Source organism: Podarcis pityusensis (genome assembly GCF_964106645.2).
Source record: "Podarcis pityusensis genome assembly, chromosome: 12".
Taxonomy (NCBI): domain Eukaryota; kingdom Metazoa; phylum Chordata; class Lepidosauria; order Squamata; family Lacertidae; genus Podarcis; species Podarcis pityusensis.
Window position 1 is genome coordinate 24,922,725 of NC_138037.1, and position 12,009 is coordinate 24,934,733.

Consider the following 12,009-nt stretch of genomic DNA (forward strand, 5'->3'; position numbering starts at 1 on the left):
GGTTCCCCACCCTTTCTATATAAGATAAACTGTATCCCATTTTGTTCCTTCTCTATTTTTTTCCTTTCCCCCATCCCATCTTTTCCTTCCTCCCCCCCCCCCATAAAAATCATGAATAAAAAAGAAATCAGCATGTTGGTAGTACTGCTGCTGTGATCCAGCTCGTTATAAAGATTTGCTTAAACCAGAAATTTGTCCTATGAGACAATGATGATAAACTGTATATAATATATTGTCTGGGATGGACATAGCAGATGTTTTAAGATAGTTTTCTTTCTTTCTTTCTTTCTTTCTTTCTTTCTTTCTTTCTTTCTTTCTTTCTTTCTTCAAATACATGTTTATAAAGCCACTGAGATTTTTGGAAAGAGTGTTGGAGGATATTACATAAGAGTTGATGAATAGGTGGGATTCTCCTCTACAAAATATCTGTGACTCTCATTATTAGTTATAGACATTACAGTTGTACCTTGGTTGTCGAATATCTTGGTACTCATATGTTTTGTCTCCTGGACGATCTAAACCCGGAAGTGAGTGTTCCAGTTTTTGAACTTCTTCTGGAAGCCAAATGTCTAACGGGGCTTCTGCGGCTTCCAATTGGCTGCAGGAGCTTCCTGCAGTCAACCAGAAGCTGCGCTTTGGTTTCTGAACCTTTTGGAAGTCGAACGGACTTCCGGAACGAATTCTGTTCAACTTCCAAGGTATGGCTGTATTAGTGTAGGTTGATGCTTTGAAAATGTAGAACAGAAAACTTTAGAAAGTATAACCTTTTTTTCCAAATGTTTTTCACAAGTTTGCCAGGGTGTGGTCATTGCCAACCGTGGCCAAGGCATCTTGGAGAGTTTGAACTACCCTAATAAGTATCCTCCGGATTCACTTTGCACCTGGACCATCCAAACTACAACTGGCAATACACTCAACTACAGCTTCTCAGACTTTAGCACAGAAGGAGGAGAAAACTGTGGGCGTGACCATTTAAAGGTATGAAGAAAATATTTCCTGTTTTGCATATGGTGTTGAAAGAGGATCTACCAAAAAGGGAACAAGGGCAAATTGAGAAGGAACTCTATTTGTTTGAGTTATCAAAGGGGAAGATATTTGAGCTTGAAAGAAGCCTACTAAACTAAATGCTGATTCACACTCTGATTGAAATGCATGACTTTATAACATGGAGAATTTGTAGAACTGCACACCCTTCCAGAAATGCCCTTTGCCTCATTTTTATTTTGTATTGAATTTTTAAAGCATAGGTAAAGGTAAAGGGACCCCTGATCATTAAGTCCAGTCATGGCCGACTCTGGGGTTGCGGTGCTCATCTCGCTTTATTGGCCAAGGGAGCCGGCGTACGGCTTCTGGGTCATGTGGCCAGCATGACTAAGCCGCTTCTGGCGAACCAGAGCAGCGCACGGAAACGCCGTTTACCTTCCCGCCGGAGTGGTACCTATTCATCTACTTGCACTTTGATGTGCTTTCGAACTGCTAGGTTGGCAGGAGCAGGGACCGAGCAATGGGAGCTCACTCCGTCGAGGAGATTCGAACCGCCGACCTTCTGATCGGCAAGTCCTAGGCTCTGTGATTTAACCCACAGTGCCACCCACGGCCCTTTTTAAAGCATACAGGTCAACAAAAAACAAACTAATTTGAATAAAAAGAAAGATAGAAAAACAAAGCCCTCTTTCAGAGGTAGATCTTAACCCTTGTCTCACACAGAAGGGGTAGACCCTCCCAAATCTCACCTGGGAGCTTCCCTTTCTTCTCCCAGCTGCCCAATCTTGAGAAATCTTCCCTTCCCTGCCTCTCACACAGGGTCCCTCACCAACCAACCATCACTTTCATCTGCAGAAATGTCTTTTGCTTCTTCTGTCACCCTCCCCAGCCCTATTTTTTCTCAGGCTGCCACTGATGAATGCATTTCTGCTCCTCTACTTTATGTACATTTAGAAAATATCTTAATACTTCAGTGACACTCAAACCTTACCACCAGTAGATCCTTGTTGTTGTTTTCTACTTTCTACAGATATAGTCAGTGATTTAAAGCTTGAGGTAAGTCTCCAAGGCATTGGTTCCCCTAAAACATGGATTGCCAATGTGGCACCCGGGGGCACCCAGGCACCCTCAGAGGCCTTCCACGGCACTCAGTGGGGTCTCCTCATCGGTTCCTTCTAGGCTTGAAATAATCATTCTGTTGTAGCTAATAGAATGGGCTGTGGTGTGTGCTTGGTCATGACATGTGTGAGTGGGGCCCATGACAGTTCCCTAGTTTGCAAATAGGGATGGGGAGACATTCAGTTCACTTTTTATTTAAATGTTAACTTGCCACATTCACATTTTCTGAAACACAATGAGAACCAGAGCACAGCCCCCACTTTCAAATTTGCACTTCTCCAAATTTTGCAATGCAATTATCCAGCCAAGTCTTCTTCTTCTTTGGCGATCACTCATAGCCAAGTAAGATTGTCTTCCATAAACACGGTTTTAACAGTGAGTCTGTAAGTGATTGTGGAGGCCAATTCTGGATCCACACATCCTTCCACAGTGGGGACATAGGTTCCTGGGTGGGAGTTGATCATGGTGAGGGTTTGCTAAGCACGCCTTCCTCTTAGTGTGTTTCTCCCTTTTGTCCTGAGTTTGAGCGTCTTCAGAGCCCATGACATCTTTGGGAAATGCTGCTCTCCAGTTGGAGCGCTTGCAGGCCAGTGTTTCCCAGTTGTCAGTGTTTGAGAGCCAGTGTGGTGTAGTGGTTAAGAACGGTAGTCTCGTAATCTGGTGAACCGGGTTCACGTCTCCGCTCCTCCACATGCAGCTGCTGGGTGACCTTGGGCTAGTCACACTTCTCTGAAGTCTCTCAGCCCCACTCACCTCACAGAGTGTTTCTTGTGGGGGAGGAAGGGAAAGGAGAATGTTAGCCGCTTTGAGACTCCTTCGGGTAGTGATAAAGCGGGATATCAAATCCAAACTCTTCTTCTTCTTCTTATACTACATTTTTTAAAGATTTGCCTTGAGACAGTCTTTAAACCTCTTTTGTTGCATTACGCTTTCCATTTTTAAGTTCGGAATAGAGCAGCTGCTTTGGAAGACATCCGAACAACAACAACATGACCAGTCCCACAAAGTTGATGTTGAGGAATCATTGCTTTGACACTGGTGATCTTTGCATTTTTGTAACGTGTACAAAAATGCATACGCTAGGATGAAGTGTTGTGTAATATATCCATGAAAATAATACACAAAAACACATATTAGGTGGAAATGCTGTGCAAAAATGTATATATTAGGTAAAATTGCAGAGAAGAATGTATGTAGAAGAAGAAACTTGAATGAGAATTATGGTGTGTGTGTTTTCCCCTCAATCACAAACTGATGTGGAAATGTGGAAAACTAAATATCAAATTGGCACAATGAGAAGCTGAGAAAAACTGAATGTGGCATATTCATCCAACCCCATTTGTGCCCATGGACCTCAAAATGTTGGCAAGCCCTGCTCTGAAACCAGGGAGACCAATGCTTATGCATCTGATCCTGACATGGTTAAGAAATTTTCTACCTGGCAATCTGAAAGCAGAACTTAAAACCGCCATAGTAATGTAAAGGATGCAAGAGAAAGATGGTCTCTAATTACAGCAAACCTCAGATGACTAAGAGCTCCAAATGCTTCAAAATGCCTCCATGAGGGTGGTTTTACTCTGAGACATGCAAGTCCCACAGTGAATGACTAATAGCTTATTTTTAGTTGCAGTTTTTCTTCAGCTGCCACACCCTGCCTTTTCAGGGCAACGTGATTAAAACGTACAACGGGGCAACTGTGAAGTATCAGCGTAGCTAATTGAGTTGCTCCCATTTTGGTTTTGGTTGTGTGTGTGTTTTAACAAATGTCCTGATGTATTGTGAGCCTTAGAAATAAGAGGCTTCATGCTTCAATGGCTTGCAGAATCATAGAATCATAGAGTTGTCCAACCCCCTGCAATGCAGGGATCTTTGGCCCAACGTGGGGCTCAAACCCATGGCCATACTCTACCAACCAAGCTATACTAGCTATTGCATGTAGCAAAATACTAGTCGGGTGTAACAAGCCTGCAGTTAATTCAGATGGAATACTCAGTAGAATCATGGGAATGTTCATAGGTTTGGTATTCTTGGTTTGATGTGCCGTTGTCTCACTTAGAACCATAGAACCGCCAAGGTGGAAGGGTCCCCCAAAAGCCATCTAGTCCAATCCATTGCAGTGGAGCAAACACAGCTAAAAAATCCCTGACAGATTGCCGTCCAACCCCTGTTTTAAAACCTCTAGTTAAGGAAAGCCTACCACTTTCTGAGAGAGTCCCTTCCACTGTTAAAAAGCTGTCTGGTAGTCAATGAGACCTTTGCCAACAAAGGTCCGTATAGTTAAAGCTATAGTTTTCCCAGTAGTGATGTATGGAAGTGAGAGCTGGACCATAAAGAAGGCTGATCACCAAAGAATTGATGCTTTTGAATTATGGTGCTGGAGGAGACTCTTGAGAGTCCCATGGACTGCAAGAAGATCAAACGTATCCATTCTTAAGGAAATCAGCCCTTAGTGCTCACTGGAAGAACAGATCCTGAAGCTGAGCCTCCAATACTTTGGCCACCTCATGAGAAGAGAAGACTCCCTGGAAAAGACCCTGATGTTGGGAAAGATGGAGGGCACAAGGAGAAGGGGACGACAGAGGACAAGATGGTTGGATAGTGTTCTCGAAGCTACCAGCATGAGTTTGACCAAAGTGCGGGAGGCTGTGGAAGACAGGAGTGCCTGGCGTGCTCTGGTCCATGGGGTCACGAAGAGTCGGACACGACTAAATGACTAAACAACAACAACTGTCAATGAGAGCCAGCAGAGAGAGAGATGGGGGTTCTCAGATGTATCACCAGCATACATCTGTCCCTGGAGGAACCATAAAGGAAACCTGCATTAACCTCTCTTAATATACTTGGAATCCTTGCATGCTCAGCCACTTTTTGTCGCCGCTTAATCCAATTGAACTGTGGGATTCGCTCCCACAAGATACAGCGATGGCTGCTGACTTGGACGACTTTAAAAGGGAATTGGATCAATTCCTGAAGTATAAGGCCACCAATCCTATTGGCCATTAGGAATGATCAAATCTGCCAGTTTCATTTTCTCATTGTTCCAGTCTTACGTTCAGTATTCTGTATTCCCACACCAGTTTGCAAAAGTCCTCATAAATATTCATCAACATTTTAGTTCAAATTTCCCCTAATATACACAGGTTTGTATGCATTATTGCAATGTATTTCCCTCTAGGATAATGCCCTGTTGTATATTATTGTTACAAATATATCCATGTTTATGCACACTTTACATAGGTATATGCATTTTTGTACTTAGGAGACCAGCACTGCAAAATTCAGAAAAGTACACACACACACACACACACACACACACCCGTAGCGTAATTTTCATTTTTGAATGGGAATTGAATCCATTTCCACAACCCTCGCCCCTGCATCTCTACTGGTCATGATGGTTACATGGTATCTCAAGGATCAGATATCTTGTGCCTCTGATTACCAGTCATGGGAATCACAAGCAGGAGATAGCTACTGTGCTCCTCTTCCGTTTATGAAATTCCCAGAAATATCTGTGGGAAAGGGGAGACTCTAGATACGATTCATTCTCTTTGAGTTATAAAGTATGTTTTAAAACCAAAGTGATGTGAAGCAAAACTTGGAGAGGTCAAGTGATTGGAATGAGCGAATTATTCACAAATTCCTTTTCACTTTGAAGGGGGGAAACTTCACTGCTAAAAAATGCAGCTTTCCTTCTGAAACTATGAGAAGGCAATCTGTGGTATTTCCTGCAGGATGGTTTTGAATGGGCACAGGGTTGTGCCAGTGCAGTTCTCAAAACAACATCCTTGGCTTGGGTGCATACTGACCTTTAGCCTGCCTAGCAGATCAATATCAGCTCTGTTATATTTGCTAAGGATTAGCAGAATTTAATAGCTTTGTTATTCACCTCTCTGTAAAAAAAGTCAGTGAGCCAAAGAATGCCAGATGATCATAAATATTCCTAAAATATTTATGAAATGAAAACTAAGTCGGTCTGAGAAGTAGACTCTGCTGGAGGCTGCTGAAGAAACAAAGAGGAAGGCTAAATCTGCAAATTTCAAATGGCAGGCCGGAGGAATAGCTGATGCTGTTGCCAGTGGTGCAGCTAGATAATTTCAGTCCCTGGCCTTAATGATCTTATGGGCCTCCTCTCTGTTTAGATGTCCTTGTGTGTTTCGTTCAGTTATGAAGCACATCCTCCAGCAACATCTGGAAGGCCGCAGATTCCCCAGCCCTGGTGTAAGTCATTTAGCAATAGCTAGAAGATGAGAAGGATGGTGACTCAGTCATGGTGTGCTTTTTAATCAACTGCTTCCTCTTTATGCTCTCACATTCTCCAGTTGGGGTTGCCCATCTGTACCGAAGTCTCTGTCGGGCATTGAGCCATTATATTAATTTCCTCTAGCTGAGCATTTCCCAAGACAAGGATATATTTCTGTATTGGGTATAAAGCAGCAGCTGGACTTATTACTGCTTTTTACTAACCCCTGGAGTGCCTGTTTGGTGAGCTGCCATGTGGAGCAAGGCCAAATATGCCCAAATACAGCCATTCTTCAAAATTCACACTTCTCCAAATTTTGCAATACAATTATTGTCCAGTCAAGGACTGTAGACCAAAATGCATATACTTGGATAAAGTGTGTGGGAAAGTACATCTATTAATGAAAGTAACATATAATAGCACACAAAAATGCAAGTGTCAGATGTGCCATTTATTATGGTTTTTTTATTGCAAAACTCTGGGTTCAAGGTCTTTTCAGGGAAAGGGAAGGGAGTACAAATGCAACTATGTAATAACCATGTGTTAAATTATAACTGTAATAATAGCTTTCAAGCCTTTTAAGTAGAGATCTTTCCCAGGCTGTTTCTGTATTGGAATTATTTTTAGATGTTTTATCATTTGTGTGTTTGCCATCCTGGGCTCCTGTGGAAAGAAGGGCAGAATAAGAAGAAGAAGAAGAAGAAGAAGAAGAAGAAGAAGAAGAAGAAGAAGGCCTTGCTTCTTCCTGTTCTTAAAATGCAAGCCTGCAGTCACTATCATGATGCCCATGTGTCCTTCAGGTCTTCCCTTGGCACTCATGAAGCCTCTGAGACGCCCATCTCCCTACTCACTGCCCCCAATGTCATGAGGTGTTGGGTGTGGTTCTCTTTTTCTCTCTTGAGGAGACCACAGAGCTGAAGAAAGAATGTGGAAAAGAGACTCTTTCCCATTTCCTCTTTCAGCTCTGCATACTTTTCAAGGCTCGGATTAATTATACTGGATTCTATTTACCCAAATCCCTTGGGAAAATAAAGTGTGTATGGAGCCCACAGCACTCACCCGGAATTCTAAATGTGCCCATGGGCTTAAAAAGGTTGGCGACCTCTGATCGAAGCCATAAATAAAAAGGCCCGTTTGAAGACCTCAAGGCAAGATATAGAAATGACTTAAGATAGGAATATCTCTATGGCAGTACTAAATTCAGTTGAGTTGGCTCTTGGCTGTGCTTTACTGAGGACTTGAATTATGCCTGAGATGTTCAAAATTCTTCACGAAAATGCACAGCTGTTCTTTTCCTTTAGAAAGCGGGACCGCTTCACAAATGTTTGTAACCCTAGCTCTTGCCTCACTCTCGAACAGTTAACAGCTGTCTCGCCGTTTTCATTTGAATTTCCTGTGAATAACTGTCCTGCTCTGAGAACCAAATTGGAAGCAGTACGACATGAAGTGGTTTCTATGGCAACCATTATTTATTTGAAAATGGCTGGTTTGTTTTGATAGAAACTGCGTAGAAGTACGAAGTTTCTGCTGTCTGAGATCAAGTTTAGGAAAGAATTACGAGGGGGGTGTTCACCACCTCCGCAAGGAATTTTACCACAGCCTAACTTCTGTTGTCTTTGCATTATGTTTACCAACTGGCTGGCAGTTCATTTCTGCAGCCAATGGAAGGTGTTCACATTAGTGTTTAAAGCTCTGAACAAATTAGACTCCAAGCATTTGAAATACCACCTCCTTCCTTTCTGTTAGTTGTTAAACTCAGCAGGGATGGCCATCTTGGTAGTTCTGGCGCCCTCAGAAGTTTGGGGGTGGCAGCCCAAGAGAGGGCATTTTTTTGAAGCAGCTCCTAAGCTGTAGAATTATCTCCCTTCATAAATGTGTATGGCGTATTTTCTGTGTAGTTGACACTTCCTCCCTCCCTTCCTCCCCCCACACGCACCCACTGTGTTTCTCAACTGTAAATTGTTTTAGAATCATAGATCTAAAACCACCACAGGAATAATCTAGTCCAACTCCCAGCAGTGCAGGAATCTTTTGCCCAACGTGGGGCTCAAACCCACGACCCTGAAATTAAGAGGCTTAGGCTCTAATGACTGAGCTATCCTAGCTAAACTGATTTTAACTGATTTTTATATTTAATTTTTAAATTGTTGCAACCTTCCCTCATGGTGAAGGGTGGTTAAGAAATCTTAATACATAACAACAATAGCACAATATATTGGTGCAAAATACCCCGACTGACACTTTTCCCCCCAGAAGGAGCAAACAAGAGGGTTCAATAGGCGGTTTGTTTAGTACCATTGGCCTTGGCTATATCATAGCAGTCTTGGGGTGGCTTGCTTGTTTTATCTGCTGTTTAATTTTTTATTATTTTATCAAGGAGCATTTTGTACTGGTTTTCTGAATTTTATTGTGTTTGGATCCACTTAAAAACCTTTCCTCCTAATCTCAATTTGGAGAAGGTGGTCCAGAAAGACACCATGGTTGACAGTACTGAGAGTCACTGAGAGAACTAACTGAGTAGCGCTGTCCCTCCCGTCTATTCTCCAACAAGAATGGCAAATGCCTTTTCTACCTTCATTTACTTCAAATGGTTTTAGATGGCAATGCATATTATTTCACTTGCTTCAGTATGTGTCAAGCCAGCACGGCTCATCTTGCAAACTTTGATCCTGAATTTCTGCTCCATACTCTTGCCCTAAGGCAATTGTTAGTTTCAGCTTCCCTCATTTCTCCAATCCTAAATTCAGTTCTGTACATTTCTGCAGCAATTTCTCCCTCTCTCCCCCCATCTGTGTGCATGTTTTTAAAAATCCTCATGAAAATTCACCAGCATTTTTAGTGCTAATTTCTCCTCATAAAAAACATTTTTGTACATAGCTATGACTAATATACATTGTTTTGCAAGCACCTTCCCCCAATATGCTTCATTTTATATGTTATTTTCACAGATATAAGCATACTTCCTCCTAATGTATGTGTTTCTGTGCACGTTGTTTGGTTGAGGAACTGCATTGCAAAACTCGGAGACGTGCAAACCTTGAAGCATAATTGTGCTTTGGTTTGCATGCAGGTTTGAAAAGTGTGATTTGGTAGTTCATTAAATGTTTACAAAATTGATTTTCTTTCCCATACCTACCTGAGGGCTCCGGGGGGGGGGTCACAAAAAGGAAGGGGGGGAGTGATTTGTCATGCAGGGAGGGGACTATTTGAAAAGTAGATGATCCAAGATAGTCATTACCCCCCCCCCCAAAAAGAAGTCTCTATTGAAATTCTGAAAAAGAGCATGCCAATGTCTTAGCAATGGGGGTATTCAAACATCATTTCTATGGCAAGTCTTTGCTGGACTGTCTCAGAATGACAGGAACCATGAGTCAGAAAATCAAAAGAGTACAACTGTAGGGCACAATCACAATAGAAGGTGAATGCTTCTCCAGACTTCAAGTACAAATATTTACTAATACAGAGTTAAATTCCTGCTTCTCATTGTGCCAGTAACTAATGCTGTAAAATTATATGCTTAAAATAGACGTCAGGGCACATTGAACTTTCCATTTTAGAAACAACAACACAACCTTGTTGATTTTCTTACACTCCGCCCCTCATACTTAAAGCAGTGTATTCTTATTTGTGGGAGAGATTTCCCTATAGGAGTAAAGCATTTGTGTTGTGAGCTTTCCAAAGGCATTTGATTATTAGAAGCCAAAAGTTGAGCTAGGTGGCACTTTGATATTATCTGACAAGGCACTTCTTAATGTTATTTTTTTCAGGAGACCAAACACTGCAGGTACTTCTTCCCTAAACAGATAATTAACCAATAGATCTCATGCGTTACTTATTGCACTATAGAATAATAGAGCACCCAGAGGTGGCCCCTGACAAACTACTGGATTAGTATTTTTTTTAAAAAAAAATCAGCCACATTTGTTGCAACACATCTGGATAATACCTGAGACACGCAATGCAACTGATCACTATTCCTTTTAAATGTCCGTTTCAAAAAACTGGTATCAAGTCGGCGATCTATTTCCATTTCATTTCCTTATGCTTGATTTCAGCTTTATGATGGACCCAATGCCCAATCCAGCCTGATAGGCACATTCTGTGGCAATACTAATGTCCCAGCTGGAGGCACAACAGGCTCCAGCCTTCATGTGGTGTTTTTCTCTGATAAAATAGGCGAATCTACAGGATTTCAGATGTTATGGCATGTAAATGGTAAGTCAACAAAATTTCTCTCATTTCATTTCACACAAAATTTGTTCCTCAAGTGCTATCTCAGAATCCATCCTTTTTTCTGTGGTGGTACTGACTAGGTGTCAAGTATTGTCACCTCTGGTTTTTTGTTTTGTTTTGCTGCCTGTGGGAGCCATTTTTGTGCCATCACCCACAGCACTTTTATCAAGACATGAGTACCAGTACCTCATTTTTTAACACGTACACACCCCAACAGCACTGCTCAAAATTCTAGAAATATTTGTTAGAAGAGGCTGATAATTTGAGTTTATGCATACCAGGAGATTCTGTCACGCTTTCTGTTCGGAATACCTCACACCTGGTATACCACACTGTTGACTGCAGGACCATTAGTGCCCCAATGTCCCTGTGCACCAGGAGATACCATGCACTATATTGACCAAGTCAGCATGCAATGCATTAATAGCCATGTTGATGCAAATTTTGTTTGCCTTTCTTCTTCTCTAGCATTTGAGGAAACATGGCTGTACATAAGTTTGGCTTTGTTGCTTGACCTATTTAACAACAGCATACCACTGCAGGGGGATGAAAACCTGTGGCATTGTCCATCAATTCGGAGAGGGGGCTGGGAAAATAATTAAAAAGCCACAGTTGCCTTGTCTGCCTAATCAGTTCACACAATTCAGTTTTTGACAGCCCTGCAAAGCGGCTGGCATCTGCCACTGAGGCCCCCTGTTTTGGGTTGTGCAGTTGTATGGATTCCTACTCTGTCTTTGAAGGGGAGGTTCCTCTGCAGCACAGGCTGACAGACTGAAATCCTTTGGTATATCCCAAAGGACATTCCTTTGGCTGGAATTTTTGAGGAGTTCAGAATCCGAAGTGGCAGGAAGGAGGAACTGAGGGGGGTGGGATTGAGGCAGGGGAGCGAGGGTCAGCAGCATTGCTGAGAAAAGAGTGACTTGTGAAAAGGAAGACAGCTCTTCAGCTGAAACCCAGCAGGGGAAGTGTTACTGAACAACAGGAGTAAGATCTCAGGACTGTGAGGTGATGTCATCCTAGAGCCAGACAAAGGAAGAGGGGGAAAGGGCCTTTTTCTTCCCCCTGTGGAGACAGATGACATCATCCTCCTTTGAGGGGCTGCAGCGTTAACTTATCTTTTCTTTTCCCGAACTTCTAAATAGTCTCTAGCTGTTGGCGAGCACTGTACCTTATTATTCAGAGGGGGTGGAAATCCCCTAAATTATTTAATCTTAGCTGCAGCTTTCCCCTTGTTCTCTGGCCACCCACAATCTTTCACATTCTGTGGCACTGTAACAGGCTTATTGGAAAGGACAGAAAATCCCAGGCAATCAACTGCCTGATCTTCAACTTGCCCTGTGTTTACTGTTTGCCCAAAAAATTATGTAAGTCCTTTTAAATTGTTCTGGAACTGATTTTGTGATGTCCTGTAAAGGCACTAGAGATCTCCC

The 12,009-nt window shown here is 42.3% G+C and overlaps 1 protein-coding gene and 1 long non-coding RNA gene across 2 annotated transcripts in view; one reads left to right on the top strand and one right to left on the bottom strand.

Moving 5' to 3' along the window:
- Nucleotides 1–12,009, top strand: part of CUBN (cubilin) — a gene marked incomplete at its 5' end in the record, with an annotated part of 134,664 nt that overhangs the window by 47,002 nt on the left and 75,653 nt on the right. The window contains 2 exons of the mRNA XM_080976099.1: nt 791–978; nt 10,402–10,561. Coding sequence (XP_080832225.1) covers nt 791–978; nt 10,402–10,561 — 348 coding nt within the window. The remainder of the gene's footprint in view (nt 1–790; nt 979–10,401; nt 10,562–12,009) is intronic.
- Nucleotides 6,785–7,590, bottom strand: LOC308459325. The gene is made up of 2 exons (XR_013978005.1): nt 7,406–7,590; nt 6,785–7,009 (listed from the first exon to the last, which is right to left on the bottom strand). It is a non-coding gene; the product is annotated as an uncharacterized lncRNA (long non-coding RNA).